Consider the following 20,878-nt stretch of genomic DNA (forward strand, 5'->3'; position numbering starts at 1 on the left):
AAGGCGACCAGTTGGAGCTTCAAGGTGAGGCTTTTCTCCGAAAACAAGGCTCTCCTATTCCGGATGCATTTGATAATTGTTTGTTTTCTTGAAGGATGGAGAAGAGATACACTTCTGGGAGTCCAGGGCCCCCTTCCTTGGGTATAAAAGTAACTTTTCGACGACTCCAGGTGTTCCCCGGAGTCATTGCCTTTGCTTTAAAGGGAAGGGGGGAGTAGAAGAAGGAGGCACCTCTCCTGATTGGCTACCTGGGTGAGGATAGCTTCCCTGCTCTCTCTCTCTCTCTCTCTCTCTCTCTCTCATCGCTCTTGTCACTCCCCCGCCTGCCCACCCCCCCCCGCCTCCTCCTCCCCGGCGCGCGACTTTGCACGCGGACCCTTTCGGGCGCCAATGACAGGCATGCCTGCCGCCCGGGGCTTGCAAGATGCAGCGCAGACGTCACCGCCCGGCCCCCCACCCCAAAGGTGGTGTCTCGCCCCAATATCTATATAAGAGCGGCCCCAAGAAGGAGAAGAGTTTAACCGGGGGTCGGCGGAGGGAGGGGAGAGAGGGAAAGGGAGGGGGGAGATAGCAGAGGAGATAGGAGAAGGCGCACGGCGGCGGATCCAGGCTCCCCAAATGGGTAGGGAAGGGAAGGAAGGCTTCCTTTGACAGCTGGATCAAGAGGAAAGGAATCAAGGGAAGGAGAAGAAGGGGGGGGGGGGGACGGAGGGAAAGAAGAAAGAAGAAGATGGGAGGAAGGAAAGAAAGACGGGAGAGAAAAGAATTTATTTATTTATGTACTATATTTATTTCTTTTTTATTCGTGGACTAAATGTATTCATTTATGTATTTATGTATGCAGTGTTGGCAATTATTCAATGCCGCATTATAACATAAAACATACAAATACACATGCAAAGAATGGAGAGAAGAAAAGAAGGAAGGGAGGAAGGAAGGAAGGAAAAAGGGAACTCTCTGCCTCGGAGTGTGGTGCAGGCTCCTTCTTTGGAGGCTTTTAAGCAGAGGCTGGATGGCCATCTGTCGGGAGTGCTTTGAATGAGATTTTCCTGCTTCTTGCAGGGGGTTGGACTGGATAGCCCGTCAGGTCTCTTCCAACTCTATGATTCTATGATTCTAGGATACTAGGGAGTGAAGAAGAGAAGAAAAGAGGGAAGAAGAAGAGGAAAGGAAGAAGGAACGAGAGAAGGAAGAAGAAAAAAAAAGGAAGGAAGGAAGGACGGAAGGAAGGAAGGAAAGAGGTAGGGAAGGAGAGAAGGAAGGAAGGATAGAAAGAAGAAGATGAGGGAAGGAAGCAAGAAGAAGGAGGGAAGGAGATACCAAAATAAGGAAGAAGAAGAGGAAAGGAAGAAGGAAAGAGGGAAGGAAGAAGAGAAGGAAGGAAGCACGGAAGGGGAGACGGGAAGAGGGGAGGAAGAAAGGAGGGAGAGAAGAAAGGAGAGAAGGAAAGAGGGAGGGAAGGAGAGAAGGAAGGAAGGAGAGAAGGAAAGAAGGAAAAAGAAGAGGGAAGGAAGCAAAAAGGAATGAGGGAGGGAAGGAGAGAAGCAAAGAAAGGAAAGAGAAAAGGAAAAGAAGGAAGGAGAGAAGAAAAGAAGGAAGAAAGGAAGGAGAGAAGGAAAGAAGGAAGAAAGGAAGGGGAGAAGGAAAGAAGGCAGAAAGGAAGGAGAGAAGGAAGGATAGAAGGAAAGAGGGAGGGAAGGAAGGGGAGACGGACAGAGGAAAGGAAGAACGAAAGAAGGAAGGAAGGAAGGAAGGAAGGAAGGAAGGAAGGAAGGAAGGAAGGAAGGAAGGAAGGAAGGAAGGAAGGAAGGAAGGAGAGAATGAAAGGTGGAAGGAGGGAGAGAAAGAAAGGAAGAAAGAAAAGAAGGAAGGAGAGAAGGAAAGACGAAAGGAAGTAAGATGGTCGGAAGGAAGAGAGAAGGAAAGAGAGGATAGGAAGGAAAGAAGGAAGGAAAGAAGAAAGGAGGAAAGGGAGACGGAAAGAGGGAAGGAGAGAAGGAAGGAAGGATGAAGAGAAAGAAGGGAAGAAGGAAAGGGAGGAAAGAAGAAGGGAGAGACAGAGGGAAGGAAGAAGAGGAGGGAAAGAAGGAAGAAAGGAGGGAAAGAAAGAGAAAGAGGGATGGAGGAAAGAAGGCAGGAAGGTAGAAGAGGGACGGGTGAAAGGAGAGCAAGGGCATCCTCTCCAGGCTCCTTTTGCAGGCAGAACTGGGTTCCAGGGTGTTGCCAGGGAGGGACGGGGCCACCACAGGCTGCTCTTTGACTGTCTTTCCCCCTTCCTTCCTTCCTTCCTTCCTTCCTTCCTTCCTTCCTTCCTTCCTTCCTTCCTTCCTTCCTTCCTTCCTTCCTTCCTTCCTTCCTTCCTTCCTTCCTTCCTTCCTTCCTTCCTTCCTCCCTCCCTCCCTCCCTCCCTCCCTCCCTCCCTCCCTCCCTCCCTTCCCTGCTTTCCCTGCACAGCTGGACGCTGACTCCATCTCCCCGCGGCCCGAGGAAGACGCCGAGGGAGAAGATGCTGCCTGCTCCTCCTCCGTTGCCGCCCGAGGCGCCGGGCGCGCTGTCTTGCCTGGAGGCCGGGCTGGGCGCTGCGCTGGCCCTGGCCCTGCTGCTGGCCCTGGCCCGTCCCCTGTGGGCCCTGCGATGGAGCCTCAGCCGGGACCGCGCCTGCGCCCTGCCCCTGCCCCAAGGCTCCATGGGCTGGCCCTTCTTCGGCGAGACCCTCCACTGGCTGGTCCAGGTGAGTCAAGTGGAAGGAGCGTCTGCGCATGCTCAGAGCCCGCCCTGGCAGCCAGGTTGACACAGTTGAAAGGACATCCCATTGAGGAGGGGGATTTAGACAATGAAGTCAAACTGCAGAGATTCCAAGGAAACGTTAGGAAGAACCTCCTGACAGACAGTGGGGCCCCTTCCACACAGCTGAATAAAATCCCACATTATCTGCTTTGAACTGGAATATATGGCAGTGTGGACTCAGAGAACCCAGTTCAAAGCAGATATTGTGGGATTTTCTGCCTTGATATTCTGGGTTATATGGCTGTGTGGAAGGGCCCTGGGATAAGGTGCCCAGTACTGGATCTACACTGCTCTTTGTCCCAGGATCTGATCCCAGATTATCTTCTTTGAACTGGATTTTTGAATCTAATGGCCAGATAATCTGGGATTGGATCCTGGGATGTAGGACAGTGTAGATCCAGCCTGAGGTCCCTTCCACACATCTGAATACAATCCCACATTTTCTGCTTTGAACTGGAATATATGGCAGTGTAAACTCAGATAACACAGTTCAAAGCAGATATTGTGGACTTTTCTGCCTTGATATTCTGGTTTATATGGCAGTGTGGAAGGGGCCTGAGAGTGTGTAATCTCCTTCTCTGGATGGCCATCTGTTTGGAATGCTTTGATTGTGAGTTCCTGCATGGCTGAATGGTGTTTGGCTGGATGGCTCTCCTGTTCTCTTACAACTCTAAGGCCCCATTGAAAGGGGCCTAAGGTTAGGTCTACACTGTGATATCAAATCCAGATTATATGGCAGTGTACACTTAGATAATCCAGTTCAAAGCAGATAATGTGGATGATCTGCCTTGATATTGTGGATTATATGGCAGTATAGAAGGGGCCTAAGGCTGGATCTACATTGCAACATAAAATCCGGATTATCTGCTTTGAGGTGGATTATATGGCAGTATAGAAGGGGCCTAAGGCTGGATCTACATTGCAACATAAAATCCGAATTATCTGCTTTGAGGTGGATTATATGGCAATATAGACTCTCATAATCCAGTTCAAAGCAGATATTGTGGATTATCTGCTTTGATAATTTGGATTATATGGCAATGTAGAAGGGGCCTAAGGTTAGAGCTACACTGTGATATCAAATCCAGATTATATGGCATTGTAGACTCATATAACCCAATTCAAAGCCAATAATCTGGGATCAGATCCAGGGATATGGGGTAGTGGAGAATGAGCCCTAGTGGTATCAAACTGCATTATCTCCACAGTAGAGATACACCCAAGGTCCACCTGAGAGTCCTTCTTAGAATGCACCTCAACTGTTGAGTTAATGCAGTTTGGCACCACTTTAATTGCCATCCCTCAGGGCTATGGAGTCATAGGAGTTATAGTTTGATAAGGGCTTTAGCCTTCTCGATCAAAGACTGTTGGTGCCTCCCCAAACTACAACTTCCAGAGTCACAAAGCATTGAGCCCTGGTAATTAAAGTGGCATCAAACTACATTGATTTTACAGAGTTCTCCTATTGAAAAAGGCATGAAACTAAAGTATTTGTTCATTTCATTTCTAACCCAGCCTCTCTCTAATAAACTCAAGACAGTGCCCATCCACTTAGTCCTTCCCATTTTAGTCTCACAAGCACCTTGTGAGGTAGGTCAAGCTGAGGGTACATCTTCGCTGTAGGATGAATGTAGCATGACACCACTTTCACTGCCAGGGCTCATTGCTGCAGAATACTTGGCCTCTGTCAAAGAGTGCCAAATAACACTCCCATGATTTCATAGCATTGAACCATGGCAGTTAAAGTGGCACCACAATGTATTAATTCTACATTAATGTGCCCCTAGATTTCCTGTTGGAAAAGGCACTCTGGACTTGCTCAGAGGCACCCTTGCTGTAGGTTGTATGCAAGCCCTAGGCTGGTAATTGGTGATGGCTGCCATATAATCCAGTTTCAGAAAGCAGATGAACTGTATTGAAGTGGATTACAGGCAGTCCCCAGGTTATGAACAAGATAGGTTGGGTTGTTGTGAGTTTTCCAGGCTGTATGGCCATGATCCAGAAACATTCTCTCCTGACGTTTCGCCCGCATCTATGGCAGGAATCCTGAGAGGTTGTGAGGGCTGTTGGAAACCAGGCAAGTGCAGTTTATATATCTGTGGAATGTCCAGGGTGGGAGAAAGAACTCTTGTCTGTTTGACGGAAGTGTGAATGTTTCAGTCATCTATCTTGATTGTCATTGAATAGCCTTGCAACTTCAAGGTCTGGCTGCTTACTGCCTGGGGGATCCTTTTATGGGAAGTGTTAGCTGCTAGCTAACACCTCCCAGCAAAGGATTCCCCCAGGCAGTAAGTAGCCTGACATTGAAGCTGAAAAGCTATTTAATGCTAATCAACGTGGCCAACTGCACGTTTTTTAAAAAACAAAACAAAAAACACACACATTGCCATATCATCTAGTTTCAGATTTTCTGTTCCTGGTTTGAAAGTGCCGTTTTCTGTTTAATTGTGTTGTGCTTACTTTGAAAATAGTTGTTCTACTCCAGAAACTTTGTGTTTGTGGCTGCTACAAAATTGAAAACCTATAGCAAAATGTGCTGCAAGATATCCCACAAAAACATTTTTTTGCTGTTAAATAAACTTTCCCCATGTTTTTATGATAGAACCAATTAGGTAATGACATTTATAACCCAGGAACAAAAATAATGTTATGTAGTGTTCCATGAGCCAGCACTGTACCATATAATCCAGTTCAAAGCAGATAATCTTGATTTTATATGGCGTGTCAATGAGGCCTAAGGCTGGATCTACACTCCCATGTCTCAGAATGAAGATGAACTGCATTGAAGTGGATTATATGAATCCACTTCTATATAGTTCAGTTCAAAGCAGACAATATGGATTTTATATGGCAGTGTTGATGGGGTGCAGGGCTAGATCTACACTACCATGTCACCCAGTTTCAGAATGCAGATTGACTGCACCAAAATCAATAATAATAATAATAATAATAATAATAATAATAATAATAATAATACACTTTATTTATATTCCACCCTTCTCCCAGAAGGGACTCAGAGCGGATTACAGTATATAAACAGTTACAGGCAAACATCCAATCCTTGTTACAATACAGTGTTCCCTCACTACTTCGCGGTTCACATTTCGCGGATTCGCTGTTTTGCGGTTTTTCAATAAACTCTAAAATCATTAAAAAATTACAATTTACAGCTTAAGGAAGGGAGGAAGGAGAAGCCAAAGGGAGAGAAAAGGAGCCCAAGTGGCAACAGGAGGAGAAGGGCGATTTATCAACACACGATTGGCTGATAAAGACTTAAAATAGTGTATAATTACTAACATAATGGATAAATATTGAAATAAATATAACGTCCCTTCTTTGCGGATTTTCACTTATTGTGGGTGGTCCTGGAACCTAACCCCAGCGATAAGTGAGGGAACACTGTACAGGGTGTTTGAAAAAGAACTCCCTATTAAATTAAATGGTGAATAGGGAGTTCTTTTTCAAACACCCTGTACAATGAGACACACATATACAGACAAAGGCAAAGGCCTCTCCTTTCATTTCCAGCTCTGGAGCCAGTGCTCATCTCTGGCTCTTGTGGGGGGTGCTCTTCTCCATTTCCAAGCCAAGGAGCCTGAGTTGTCACCTCCTAGTCGTGTGGCCTGCATGACTTCTTGGGTTATCTTTATACTTTTCCCGCTGAAGCGGTACCTTTTTATCTACTCACATTTGCATGTTTTCGAACTGTTAGGCTGGCAGGAGCTAGGGCTGACAGCAGGAGCTCACCCCGTCCTGCGGATTCAAACTGCCGACCTTCAGATCAGCAGTTCAGCAGCACAAGGGTTTAACCCATTGCACCATCCCGGCTCCAATTATATGAATCGGCACTACCATAGGATCCAGTTCAAAGCAGATAATCTCGATTTTATATGTCTCTCACTTGCAGGGCTCGGCCTTCCACAGCTCCCGACGGCAGAGGTATGGCTCAGTGTTCAAGACACACCTGCTGGGGAAGCCAGTCATCCGGGTCAGTGGTGCGGAGAATGTGCGCAAGATCCTGCTAGGAGAACACAACCTGGTCAGCGCTCAGTGGCCACTCAGCACCCGCATCCTGCTGGGCTCCCACACCCTCCTCAGTGCCCGTGCAGAGGCCCACCGGCAACGCAGGAAGGTCAGGGCGCTGGGCCTCTGTCTCTGTGTGTCTTTTGTGTCTGAATATCTAGCTGCCTAAGAGAAGAGAGGCCTCCAGACTCCCTGCCCAGGGAGACCATACTGGCCCACCTACCTGCTCTCTTTCTGCAGGCTATTCAAGAAGAAATTTCTTAAGGGTCAGCTTGCTGCAGGGCACTGCTTTTTTCACTGTGGCTTCCGACCCAAATGGATCCCTTTTAGTTGGCGTCCTGAAAAATTAGTGTTGGCGTCCTGAAAAATTTGGTTTCTGATTCCCCACCCATTTACAGGAATCTGTAAATGCCGTATTTACAGTGTACTCTGCAAAACATGCTTCAGCCGTGCTCCACAAAGGAAAACCAGCACCTTTAGCAAGCCTTGCAAATGTTGATTTGTTATCAGGCCATGGTTGGGTTTTATATCTATTTTATATACCTAAATATATCTGGGTTTACACTCAGGCAGCAATTAAGAGGACTTACTGTAGGGTATTTGATTAATTTGACAGTTTTAAAGAGTTTTAAGGGATTTTCATTGACGGGTTGCTTAATTCTATTTTATTAGGTTTTAATTACAACTGTACTGTTTTTCATGTTGCGTTGCATACCAATTGAGAGGTAAAAGTAGGATACAAATAAATATAGTAATAAGGGATTTAGACTGGTTTGTTTAATTAAATTTTATTATTTGTATGTTGTGGGTTTTTAATTGCACTGTGTTTTGAATGTTTAGAGTCAGTTTGCATCTCAATCAAAAGAAGGTGATGATGATGATAAAAGACCCCCCCCCCACACACACACACACACAATTTTTCTTGGTATCTTCTCTTTTAGGCCTGTTTCTGGGGTTATTTGGGGGCACTGATTCAGAAAATAGCATAGATCACATCAGCTTTAGTTTCTTAAATATGGTTGTCATGGTTCTCTATGGGTGAGCAGATGAAGATTGGTATATAGAATATGTTCTGTATCTCAAAAACTAGAGCTGATAGGGGAAAACTGATGTTGTTTTTGGAACCAGCAAGTCAAATATACCCGGAAACTGGTCAAACTTTTGAGGCACCAAAATGTGTATTGGGATTTTAATGGACTGATTTAATTCTGTTTGAATGTTTGTATGTCCTGGATTTTAAATTGCCTTGTTTTAAAATATTGTGCATCACTGCATCTCAACCAAGAGGTAGTAAAATAATATTAATATGATATTATTAATGATATCAATAATAATAATAATAATAATAATAGCAGTTCCCCTCAAATGAAGCCCACAGGATGTGCAAGAGAAAAGCTGGTTGGACCCTCCCTTGGCGAAATGACCTCTCCAAAGGCTTGTTTGCTGCAGATGTTGGCTCTACTGAGCTTGAACAAGTTACTTGGGGGGGGGGGGGATAGCTCTGGGAGCTGCAGCGTTCAACAAACCATTCCTCACTCTGACTTTCCCTCCCCTTAAAAAGGAATGTGCTTCATTGAAAGCAGGAGCTATGCCTCACAAGAATCTGTCTGGAGATGTAACAATCTCTGGAATTCTTAGCTTCGAGTGCCAACTATCCTTCCTGGAATAGCCAATCCAAGGATGCCATAGGATATTGTCACTGACAACCTTGGGGCATCTACACTGTGGAAGAAATGCAGTTTAACCCCGCTCAGAGCTGTGGAATCACGCATGTTGTAGTTTTACAAGGTCTTCAGTCTTCTGTACCAAAGGGTGCTAGTGTCTCACCAAGCTACAACTCACAGGATTCCATAGCACTGTGCCATGTTCTACAGCCTAGATGCTCCAAGAGGGTCAAGGGAAGTTTCCCCAACTTAACCTCCACTTTGGAAAAGCTTCCTTTGGATTCTGGCTATGATTTTGCCCTTTGCTGCTCCATCAGAAAGGGGAGGCTGAGCTATGACCTATATTCCAGGACTTGATTCCAGATTTGAACTGAATTATATAAGTCTACACCAGCAGATAATATGGCATAAAAAGATAATCTCAGCTCAGATTCTGAGATATAGAACAGTGTAGACCCAGCCTGAGGAAGGGCTTCTGCTCAAACCCTGGAGAAAGGGTGACCCTCTGTCCTGACTCTCTCCTTCTTCTTCCATCCCAGATCCTGTCCAGGGTCTTCAGCCGTGCTGCCTTGGAGACCTACCTGCCGGCCATCCAGAAGGTGGTGAGCCAGGAGCTACGTGGCTGGTGCCGGGAAAGGGGTCCGGTGGTGGTCTACTCCTCAGCCAAGGCAATGACCTTCCGGATTGCAGCCCGGATCTTGATGGGCCTCCGTCTGGATGAGAAGCAGTTCAAGGAGCTCTCCAGCACCTTTGAGCAGCTGGTGGAGAACCTCTTCTCTTTGCCCCTCAATGTCCCCTTCAGCGGTCTACGTAAGGTAGGGCTACTGCCAGGTGTGTAACCTTGGTCCCATCTACTCTGGCCATTGAATGCAGGCTGGCACTACACTGCTCTATATACCAGGATCTGATCTGCCTTGGACTGGATTATATAAATCTACGTTGCCAGATAATCTGGGATAAGAAGATAATCTGAGATCAATATATTGTTGAAGGCTTTCACAGTCGGAATCACTGGGGCATTGTGTGGTTTTTGGGTTGTATAGCCATGTTCATGTAGCATTTTCTCCTGATATTTCACTTGCATTTGTAGCTGGCATCCTCAGAGGATCCTCTAAATATACCAGCCACAGATGCAGGCAAAACACCAGGAGAAAATGGTGCTAGAACACGGTCATACAGCCCAAAAACCACACAACACCCCATTCCGGCTGTGAAAGCCTTCAACAATACATTGATCTTAGATTATCTTCTTATCCCAGATTATCTGGCCATGAGCAGGAATAGATAGGCTTCAAGAAGTGGGACAAGCAAAGGTAAAGCCTTTCTTCCATTTTGGTACATTCCTACCTCTGGAGAAATAAGGTAATGGGCCAACACTACAGAAAGAGCAAGTTCATCAAGGCAGCTCCCAAGGTGTGAGTCCTATACATTCTCTCTCTCTCGCCATATCTACACTGCCCTATATCACAGGATCTGATAGCAGATCATCTGACAGTTTAAAGTGGTTAATCTGGGATCAGATCCAGGAGTATAGGACAGTGTAGAAGAGGCCACTCTTTCTCTGTTTTCCCTTAATGACCTGGTCCATCTTCCCCACAGGGAATAAAGGCCCGGGACCTTTTGCATAACTACATGGAGAAAGCCATTCTGGAGAAACTGCAGCGAAAAGATCCTGAGGCCCACAGCGATGCCCTTGATTTCATCATCCACGGAGCCAAGGAGAATGGGAAGGAATGTACTATGCAGGAGCTGAAGGTAAGAGAGTCTAGAAGGGGGGAAACAGGTCTTCTACCCTACAATACTGTAACTTTTGGGCAAGGAAAGCTCTTTTCATTTTTGATAAGGTAAGAAATAGCCTCCATGTAAAATCCCAGTGCCTTCTAGGTATTTTGAATTTTGACTCCCAACATAGCCAATAGGCATTATAGGAATTTTGGTCAAACATCTGAAGGAAAAGTTGTAAAATACTCTATTAGGTTGATGAATTGCATTATCCATAATTTGAGGTACTGCTGGATTTATGATGCCACTTTCTCGTGCATGAAAAGTTAATGTATCCCATCTACACCATATTGTTCACAAAAGGCAAATCCAGAACAGCATGTCTTTCTCACCAAAACTGTACCAGCCTATGTAGTTGAGCCTTCTCAGGAATTATGAATCATAAGTACTTAATAATCAAGCACTAAAAAAGATAGAGTGTTGTCATTGAGGCCTCTTCTACACTACCATATAAAATCCAGATTATCTGCTTTGAACTGGATTATATGGCAGTGTCGACTCATATAATCCAGTTCAAAGCAGATAATGTGGATTATCTGATTTGATAATCTGGATTTTATGGCAGTGTAGAAGGGCCCTGAGCCTTTTCAGGAATAACACTGGGTTATGACTACATTGCAGAATTAATGCAGCTTGACACCACTTGAACTGCCTTGGCTCAGTGCTATGGAATCATGACAATTGAAGTTTTATAAGGTTTTTAGCCTTTTCTGCCAAAAAGTGCTGGTGCCTCAGCAAAACTACAAATCTAGGAATTCAATAGTAATGAGTCATGGCACTTCAATTGGTGCCACACTGCATTAATTCTATGGTGTCAATGCACCCAAGATGTCCATAATCTATATTGTGTATATCTTCTTGGGAGTAAACTGCCTTGAACACACAGAGGGACATTCACATTGCAACATTTACACTTGCCTCAAACAGACAAGAGTTCTTTCACCCACCCTGGACATTCTATAGATATATAAACCCCACTTGCCTGCACAACCTGCAACTCTCTTGGTGTTCTGGACTTCAGTTCCCAGAATCCCTGACCATTGGACAAGCTGGCTACGACTTCTGGGAGCTGGAGTCGGAAACACCTGCAAAGCCACAGGTTGTGCAGGCCTGATCTAAAGGGTCCCAGGTTGAGGAAGGGTGATATAAAGATATGCAACACACTGTTTTGTGTATGAACTTTACTATTTAAGTTTACTATAGAAAAGTAATTTTCCTTTCGTACTAAAACTGGAATTTTAAGGGAACTGTCCATGGTGCTGAAACCCACCAGAAAACAGATTCACTGCCATGAAAATCTCCTTTAAAGCTGTGAATATATGCTGGAATAGCCACCAACCTCAATCACTATTAGCCAAAGGCTACACTTCCTTTTTGTTACCCCTTTCTCTGTATTTACTTAACACTTATTGGGCTAGATAGAATATATTTCTATCATTACTGACATGATCAAAAGTCTGCCTGAAGGTGTATGCTTGAGCTTATTATATTTCCTTATATGTTGTTAGATATTTTTTCTTTGAAGAGTTCTCTTTCCTTTGTTTGAGGATATCTTCATATGATGCTTAGCATAATTAACACTTACTTAGGACTAAAATGCTGTTCATGCCTTCATGTTTTTTATATGGTTGTTTTGTGCCTTCATGTTTTGTGGGAGTATGGTAACCCTCAGGCAAATCTTTCTTGGGTTTTCTTGGTAAGATTTTGCCTTTGCCCTCTTCTGAGTCTGAGAGAGTGTGACTTCCCCAAGGTCACCCAATGGCTTTCTATGGCTAGGTAGGGATTGAACCCTGGTCTCCAGAGTCGTAGTCCAAAATTAAACCACACCAGCTTTCTGTAAGGCAAATGCAAAACCTAAGCAGATTACAACATTCATCTCTCACCACTAGTCCAGCTACACACATACACACACACATTTTAATGTATTGTCAGTATTAGGAACAATGGCGGGGAATAAATAACACTTCAGAGGATCAGATGCAGTTTGTACAATTCAGTTATATGCATACTCAATGTGGAAAGAAATGTGATTCCAATCTCTGCTTTAAAGGTGTCTTTTTAAAAAATGTCAATCATCTTTGGGATAATTTGTGGCTGGTTTGTCTGTTGCCACTATTTGAGTATTCTGATTTGCTGCTGCTATTTTTATCAGATGGTTTTTACTTAGAGTGTGAAATGATTATATTTTAACACCTTAATGTTGTTTTCGTTTTATTATGTTGTTTTATTGAGTGTTGTAAACTGCCTTGGAAGGATAATTATAACAATTTAAAAGTGAATGAATGAATGTGTCTTAGCACCCAAATTGCTCATGGCTATTGAAACATTCTGGGTTCTGGGTGTGCTTTGGAAAATATGCTCCTTTAAAATAAACCAGATGATGAGATAAGGAAGCCAATTTAATTACGTATGGAGTACATAGACTTTATGGCACCCCTTAATATCAAAGTAGGGCCTTTGTGTTTTGTTGTTTTAGCCTGCTTGCCAAAGAAGACCATTTTTTTACAGCGAGATAACATTGAATGTTTAGGTTTTGACCTAAGACAATTGCATGGGGCATAACCTCCATGTTTTTCATCCATTAACTTGCTTGGAGAGAAATGTGTGCTATAGCACAGGCAGCTCTCCTGAATTAAACACTAATCTTCTTCTTCTTCTATACATATAATAAAAGTGAAAATGTGTATGTGTGTTTGTGGAGGAGGTGTCCACTTACACAGACAGCCTCCCACCTCCACAAACAGCTATAATTCCCACTGAGCAGGAGACACCCATGGCCCTCCTTTCACTGACATGCAGGTTACAGTGAGCGCCATGAACATGTAGTCCAAACCCTGCCCATGTCCTCCACAAACACTATTCTGCCCACGCCCACCCAAGTGAAGCCTTTTATGCGGGGACCATTTCACCCTAGATGTTCTGTTTTTCCTGCAGAATGCACATCCCAGGGCTCCTTAATTTGCATGACCCGCCCACTGCCTCTCCCTTAACCCTTTCCTACCCTTTCCCATGGCACACAGTTAACAGAGGAATTGATCAGCAACTGAACAAGAGGTTTGGGGAGAATTCATCATGATTTACAGGAGTTGTAGTTGACCTACATCCAGAGAGCACTGTTAAACCAACCAACGAAGTATCTGGACCAAACTTGCCATGGATAATGAGACTTTTGCAGTACCTTCACTGGTATTGTGACCCCCATTGACAATGGACTGGGACCGAACTTGGCACAGAGAAGCCCAATGACGAACTGAAGATACTGCAGGGGTTAGTGGGAATGGACCTTGATTTTGGGAGTTATAGTTCACCTGCATTCAAAAGCACTGAACCCAGCTGACGTTAGATCTGGACCAAACTTGGCACACAGATCCAACATAGCCAACTGTGTATACCAGCATGGTTTGGGAGTGATTGACCTTGGATCTGGGAGTTGTAGTCCACCCTTATCCAGAGAGTCCTGAACCCAGCTGACAATGGATCTGTCCTAAACTTGGGACACAGATCCAACATGGCCAGCTGCGAATACTGACAGGGTTTGGGGGTGATTGCCATGGGAATTTGGAAGTTGTAGTTTAGCCTTATGCAGACAGTGCTGAACAATGGATCTAGATGAAACTTCAGTGATATTACCTAATATTCCAAAACAAACAATGCTTTCTTCTAATAACCTGGGCACCGCCGGGTTCCCAAGCTAGTACAAAATGAAAATAAGTCATTCTATGGTGAAGTTTGGTTGGAAAAATGCCTTGATTAAGCTCATTTTGGTTCTGGCAGGGATGACAACTGCTGATCCCAAGAGGAATAATTAATATTATACTGGTTATCAGCTATAAGTAACTACCTAGCCTACCCATAAGAGAGCAGAAACCTTATATGAGCCTTAGTGCTCTGGTCAGCTCTGGTCATTATCCCCTTTAGATTACACTAAAGCTCCTTCCACACAGCTGAATAAAATCTGACATAATCTGCTTTGAATTGGAATATATGGCAGTATGGACTCAGATAACCCAGTACAAAGCAGATATTGTGGGATTTTTTTTGGTGGGATATCCTACAGCACATTTTACTATAGCTTTTCAATGGATATATCATCCAGTCTTAACCAATTCAACATAGTTTGTGGCAACCACAAAAATGAAGTTTCTGGAGTATAACAACTACAGTAGAGTCTCACTTATCCAACACTCACTTATCCAACATTCTGGATTATCCAACACATTTTTGTAGTCAATGTTTTCAATACATCGTGATATTTTGGTGCTAAATTTGTAAATACAGTAATTACTACATAGCATTACTGCGTATTTAACTACTTTTTCTGTCAAATTTGTTGTTAAACATGATGTTTTGGTGTTTAATTTGTAAAATCATAACCTAATTTGATTGTAATAGGCTTTTCCTTAATCTCTCCTTGTTATCCAACATATTCGCTTATCCAACGTTCTGCTGGCCCGTTTATGTTGGATAAGTGAGATTCTACTGTACTTTCAAAGTAAGTACCACACAATGAAACAGGAAATAACACTTTCAAACCAGGAACAGATTCTTTTCAAATTTTGTTAATGTTGTTGCTATGAAATAATGTTATTTATGTCCCCCTTTTGGTGAACACTCTCCTACTGTTCTATATGAACTTAAATCCCAATGAGAGTACACCCCTCACCTGAAATAGCCTTCATGAAAACCTCTATTCTGACCCATACTTCTTTGTTGTTGGTTTATCTTGCAGGAATCTGCAATTGAACTGATATTTGCTGCGTTTTTCACCACTGCCAGTGCAAGCACTTCCATGATTCTTCTCCTGCTGCAACACCCTTTGGTTGTGGAAAAGATCCAGCAGGAGCTGGTGTTCCATGACCTCACCAAGCAATGTCATTGCTTCACAGCCGAGGAGTCTCTGGCAAAGTCCCAGTCTGGCCAAGAGAGCCTCCGTGACCATGGGAAAGAAAACAAAGACTGGGACTCCAAGCTTCCCCTTCCTCTCAGACTGGAAGGAGAAGAAGGCAAAAAGACAGAAGGGGAAGATCACTCCTATTCTGCTGCTACAGTACCTCAGGAAACCATGCATGGGACTACAAATTGTCTTCATTCAAGGTCCAGGCAAGAAGAAGCCAGTCAGCGCTTTGACAACCTGGAAGGGCCTGAGTGCTATTGCCAACCCTCCTTAACCTTGGAGAAGTTGAGTCGCCTGCGCTACCTGGACTGTGTCATCAAGGAAGTTCTGCGCTTGCTGCCCCCAGTGTCTGGAGGCTATAGAACAGCCTTAAAAACCTTTGAGCTGGATGTGAGTTAATCCGCTTGGGTCATGTGGTGGATAAGGGTCGAATCTATGCAGTTGGGCTGAGACAGATTTCCCAAGCTTAGTCTGATCAATTTTTATGGGACCCATGGATAATATGTGTGTAGGTGAAGTGATCTAGGGGTGTGCCTGGTTTAGGGGAGAGCAAAACCTAAGGAAGGAGCACAGAGGTCATGCAAGATCCATTCTTTTTTTAAAAAAAAAAATTCAAATATTTATCAACTGCTTTGACTGGATAATTTGAAATCTCTGTCCATATTACAATACTCTATATAAACATGATAATTAAAATCCAACATTGATTTGTCCACAAAATAGGTGACTAGTTGGATTATTTATAAGGGAGGCTTGTAAAACCTAACACAATTTCAACAAATATCAGAAATAAAAATGTCTCTTTTGGTCTAGCCCTTTAACTTGCTTGGGGAGGAATGTGTGCCAAATTAAGTGTAACACTGCTGAAATGCACATAAGAAATGAAAAGAAAAGTGATTCCATAGTACTGTCTGGGTAGGAAAAGTGCCTTGTAAAACTAGAACTCCCATGATTCCATAATATTGAGCCATGGTAGTTGAAGTTGTGGAAAATTGCGTTAATTCTGCAGCATTGATGCACTTAATTAAGTTCAGTTGACTATTATTCGCAGGTACATGTGCAATAAATTGTAGCCTAATTGAACTGAAACTCAGATGAGATGGGTAAGATGTGAAATTTAACAGAAATGAAGCAGTGTTTCCATGTTTATGGTTTTATTACTTATTATCACATTCTGTTCCATTTTAAAACTCCCACCTCTTGGTTTTGTGCATCTTAGGAGATCTTTTGCCTAGTAGGAGTTTCAATATAATGTTGCAGGAGGAGGAGGAGATTTTGTTGCTGTGGTTGGGAGCCAGAAATCCTCTCTGAGTACAGATCACACAGAGATCTACCAGTTGATCTACATCTAATGTTTGTTTGCCCCTGCTTGAAAGTACTTTTTGTGTAGTTATGGCTATCGGAATGACAGAATAGTAAATCGTTGACTTCATTATATGTTCCTTGAAACTGTCATTCTCCCATAACTGAAGCTCTGACATTTCTATTATCTATTATTGTTAATTTAAAATGTCTTTCAGGAAAACCAGTTCAGGTTCCCCCTTTGTAAAGAGATTGCATCTGTTATAGACAATCCAGAAGCTTTTTGTTTCCCCCTTGCTTTCATTTAACAGGCTGCCCTCTGCAGGCTGCTGTCTCTGGTGCTGATTCTGTATTGTTTCCCCACCCTCTATTTCTTTTAGGGCTATCAGATCCCCAAGGGTTGGAGCGTGATGTACAGTATCCGAGATACACATGAGACTGCCAACATTTACCAGAGTCCCCCAGATGCCTTTGATCCAGAAAGATTTGGGGTGTCGCAAGAGGAGCGTGAGGAGCATAAAGGAGCCAGTGCCCTCCGCTTTCACTACATTCCCTTTGGTGGCGGAGTCCGACACTGCATTGGCAAAGAATTGGCCCAGGCTATCCTCAAAATGCTTGCTATTGAACTGGTCAGCACCACTCGCTGGGAATTGGCCACAGCTCATTACCCTAAGATGCAAACGGTGCCGATCGTACACCCTGTGGATGGCCTGCAGCTATATTTTCATTCTGTGAAACCGGGAAGAGAAAGCAAGACAAACACTTGAGAAGCACCAATATCTCCATCACAACTTCTAGCTTAGGATCATAATAGATCTGGGGCAAAATCCCAATTCCTTTCCAGCTGTAGCTTTTCCGCCTGCACAAAACCCTTTCTTCCTAATAATTGGTTCAGGAAATATGCAAGTGGAGAAAGGGAGTGACATCTCTATCCTTGATCCTTAATCCTCTGTCAGTCTGTTAGCATCCATTTTTGTTCAGAAATATACATCCACAGTAATAACATCCTCTCTGGTTCGTAGTTGCACTTTCTTGTGGATGTATGTGGCTGTGTACGTGATGTTACTGGTTAGGAGAAGAGATGTTACAAAGGTGGATGTCTCAGAAGGAACAATGGCAAGAGGAAGAAACTCAGTATCTATAGGTCAAATGCAGGTAGAGCAGGAATTTTGCCAATATGCAGTTTTTTGAGAGTGTTCTGTGAGTTGAAGATATAACTGATGAAAATCCTCAGAGGTTCTCACAGCTACGAACAAGACTATTCCTGCATCAGAAGGTGAAAGTCATTGGAAGGAGCATTGATAGACCAGTTGCTGACTGAATGGATGATCTAAAAGTACAAGAAAGGCATAGGAGCTGCAAGAGAAGAGAATTATGCCCATTTTTGGGTGAGGAAAACCGAAGAGGAGCATGGCTTGCAGATCAGAAATGGATATGGACTCAAGAGTTTACTTTGGCTTAAAGATAGTCGGACATCTAAGCCTAGACATGTCTGTAAACACTGAACTCACCAAGAAGACAGGTTCTCTCATATTCAATAACTACCTAATTTTTCTGTGTGTTCGAAGTCACCTTTGAAAATTATCATCTACACAACATTGTGTAAAGAGATTCAAGTCTTCTGGGTTGAGTTAGAATGTGGGAGGCTGGCTTCAGAAAAGTCGGGCAATTTGTTTATCATATTCAGTGCTGTAACCAGCAAGAGCTCTCTTGAGTTCAGACTCAAAACTGTCCCAACTCAGTTTGGAGATACTGAAGACTCAGACTGCAGCTTTCGACATGCAAAGCAAGAGCTCTGCAACTTAACTGGCTTTAGTTGTACACATCAGACCATTTAAACAAGCTACGAACGTGGGATTCTGACTGTTAAGAAGAAGTGTTTTCCACCTCAGCTGAACATTAAAATACCTCACTTACCTTCTGTTTCTACTCTTCAAAATGGTCACAAGATGTGACAACTTCCTATCATTTTGGAGACAAACTTGAGGCAAATGTAGGTATTCACAGGGCACAGTTTTGGGTGAAAAAGGCTGATTAAAAACAATTGGGGGAAGTTGTGGGGTCTGGCAACTTTCCTCTCTCCTGCACTTGAAGATATGAAGTGGGGGCTTTATTTTGGCTATTTTAAAATGTATTTTTTTTCAGTGGTGGAAAACATTGGGGAGATGAAAAACTCCCAGGTCTAGTAGATCTCTACTAGTTGCGCACCCCTGCTCCACATATCTACTCAAGATTCTCTTCAAAAGCTCACACCAAATTGCCCATTGAGTAAGACACCAACCCGGTGGCCTTATATGTTTTGAACGTCAATTCCCAGTGTCAGCAAGGGTGAATGGAAGTTGAATGGAGGGCATCCAATTGGTAAAGCTATATTAAGTCCACCATACTGATGAAGTTCCATCTATATAATATCTGAAAGATCAGCACATGGATTGAAGATCCTTGCCAGTAATTAGGACTACAGTAAATTCATAAATATTAATGAAACCAATTTTCAGTGCTGGTATTCTATAAAAGTATCTTATTTAAAGACTGGATGATCTTCTCCTATATTGTCACAATTCCCTCGCCATAGGCTATGTTGAGTGTGGCTGATGGGACTTGTAGGACAAAACATCTAGAGCAGTGTTTCTCAAACTCTATTCCTCTGGGCATTTTGGACTTCAGTTCCTAGAAATCCCAGCCAGATTACCAGCTGTTAGGAATTGCTTGGAGTTGAAGTCCTAAACACCTAGAGGAGCAGAGTTTGAGAAACACTGATCTAGGGGGTCCAAGGTTTCTGAATGTTCCTGTAGTAACTGCTGGAGCATGAACGTTGTTGCAGGCTGGTGCTGAGGCTTGGGTTTTAATGAAGGAAGGATCAAGTTATTGCAAAAGTGGAGCAGTGAATGTAGATAATCTCTCTTTAATCTAGATCATATGGACTACTCCCTTAGAAACACCCAAGTATGCTTTAGTGGCCAAAACTAAACAGCTTTCCTTTCTGGCATGACTTACAACTTTGTAGTAGGAAACAATGGCTCTGACAGCAAGCTGCAAATTAAAGCTGCTAGTAGTTTTTGCCTTCTCTGGATGTCCAATGAATGGGCATATAGGATTATCTGAGGGCAAGAAAATCTGGTTATGTGTTTAGCAACTCAGGAAAGTGGTATTTTTAAGAAGAGCAATGCAAGGGGTAATGCTACTGTTGTCTGCTCGGTTAGTGTGGATGGGCATCATCTCAGAGATAGTTTTGACTTTTGTGTAAATCTTTCTGAGATGGTGAATCCATTCCTGGGCTGTATCATTTAGCCTTTCCTAGTCGGATACCCTCAAAATGTTTTGGTCAGTTCCTATTATCCTCAAGCAAGAGAGCCAGTAACTACTCTGGCTACACATTGTAGGGTTGTAGGCCAATGTATACAGAGGGCATAAGTTTGAGGAAAGTTTCCTTAGACTGCAGTACTTTAAAGGTATCCTTGAAATTGTGGTCCTTTTTTAGGATTATCCACTTAATCCCATCATCGCTAGCCTAGATCCATCTGATATTGTGTAGTGGTGTTGTATGTTTTAAATGTATTGTGATGACCACCATGCTGCTATGGTCAATGATGTAGTAATATATGTTCAACAAAATGCTGCTGTAGAGACCTAAGCTCTGAATGATATTCTGTACAAGATTTCAGTGAGTACAAGAACTTCCAGGAATAAATGTTGACAGATAGCAGCCCTGTCTTGTCTTTATATTTGATTAATGTCTGCCAGATGTATTAAATCAGTGGTTCTCAACCTTCCTGATGTCGTGACCCCTTAATACAGTTCCTCATGTTGTGGTGACCCCCAACCATAAAATTATTTTTGATGCTACTTCATAACTGTAATTTTGCTACGGTTATGAATCGTAACGTAAATATCTGATATGCAGGATGTATTTTCATTCACTGGACCAAATTTGGCACAAATACTCGATACGCCAACACTTGAATACTGGTGGGGTTGGAGGAAGGGGTAATCATTTTGTCATTTGGGAGTTGTAGTTGCTGGAATTTATAGTTAACCTACAATCAAAGAGCACTCTGAACCCAGCCAACAATAGATCTGCACCAAACTTGGCACACTACCTACATGATCAACATTTGATTACTGGTGGGGTTGAGGGGGGAGGACTTGTTGCACCCAAAAAGTCCCAAAAATAGCAAAGCAGTTCCGAAGAAACAAGGTAACATGAGCTTCAAAAGTACAATCCAAACACTGATTCTAAGCATGAAACGAGACAAGATATATTTCCATGAGCCGAGACAAGGCAAGAGTTGAATCTCCAAAAGCAATGTTGCTCTGTCTAAAATATTCCCCAATTACATCCCCTTTTAACCATTCTTGCAAACTAGAAACACATTCCTCTGAGCTCTGGCTCCCCCGCGCTTGCCTGCAATTCTCACAGAATGTC

The 20,878-nt window shown here is 43.3% G+C and overlaps 1 protein-coding gene across 2 annotated transcripts; it reads left to right on the forward strand.

Moving 5' to 3' along the window:
* The first annotated feature begins 534 nt into the window (after window positions 1-534).
* LOC100564860 (cytochrome P450 26C1) lies at window positions 535-20,220 on the forward strand. Of its 2 annotated transcripts, none has more exons than XM_062976156.1 (7): window positions 535-622; window positions 2,455-2,731; window positions 6,695-6,919; window positions 9,014-9,289; window positions 10,074-10,229; window positions 14,986-15,540; window positions 16,833-20,220. In XM_062976156.1, the coding sequence occupies exons 2-7, from the start codon at window positions 2,507-2,509 to the stop codon at window positions 17,217-17,219; spliced, it is 1,824 nt and encodes a 607-aa protein (XP_062832226.1). In that variant the 5' UTR covers window positions 535-622; window positions 2,455-2,506; the 3' UTR covers window positions 17,220-20,220. The 2 variants fall into 2 exon arrangements, with proteins under 2 accessions (XP_062832226.1, XP_062832227.1); XM_062976157.1 differs by lacking the exon at window positions 535-622 and adding an exon at window positions 1,158-1,241.
* Window positions 20,221-20,878: the final 658 nt, after the last annotated feature.

This window comes from Anolis carolinensis, chromosome 3 (genome assembly GCF_035594765.1).
Source record: "Anolis carolinensis isolate JA03-04 chromosome 3, rAnoCar3.1.pri, whole genome shotgun sequence".
Taxonomy (NCBI): Eukaryota; Metazoa; Chordata; class Lepidosauria; order Squamata; family Dactyloidae; genus Anolis; species Anolis carolinensis.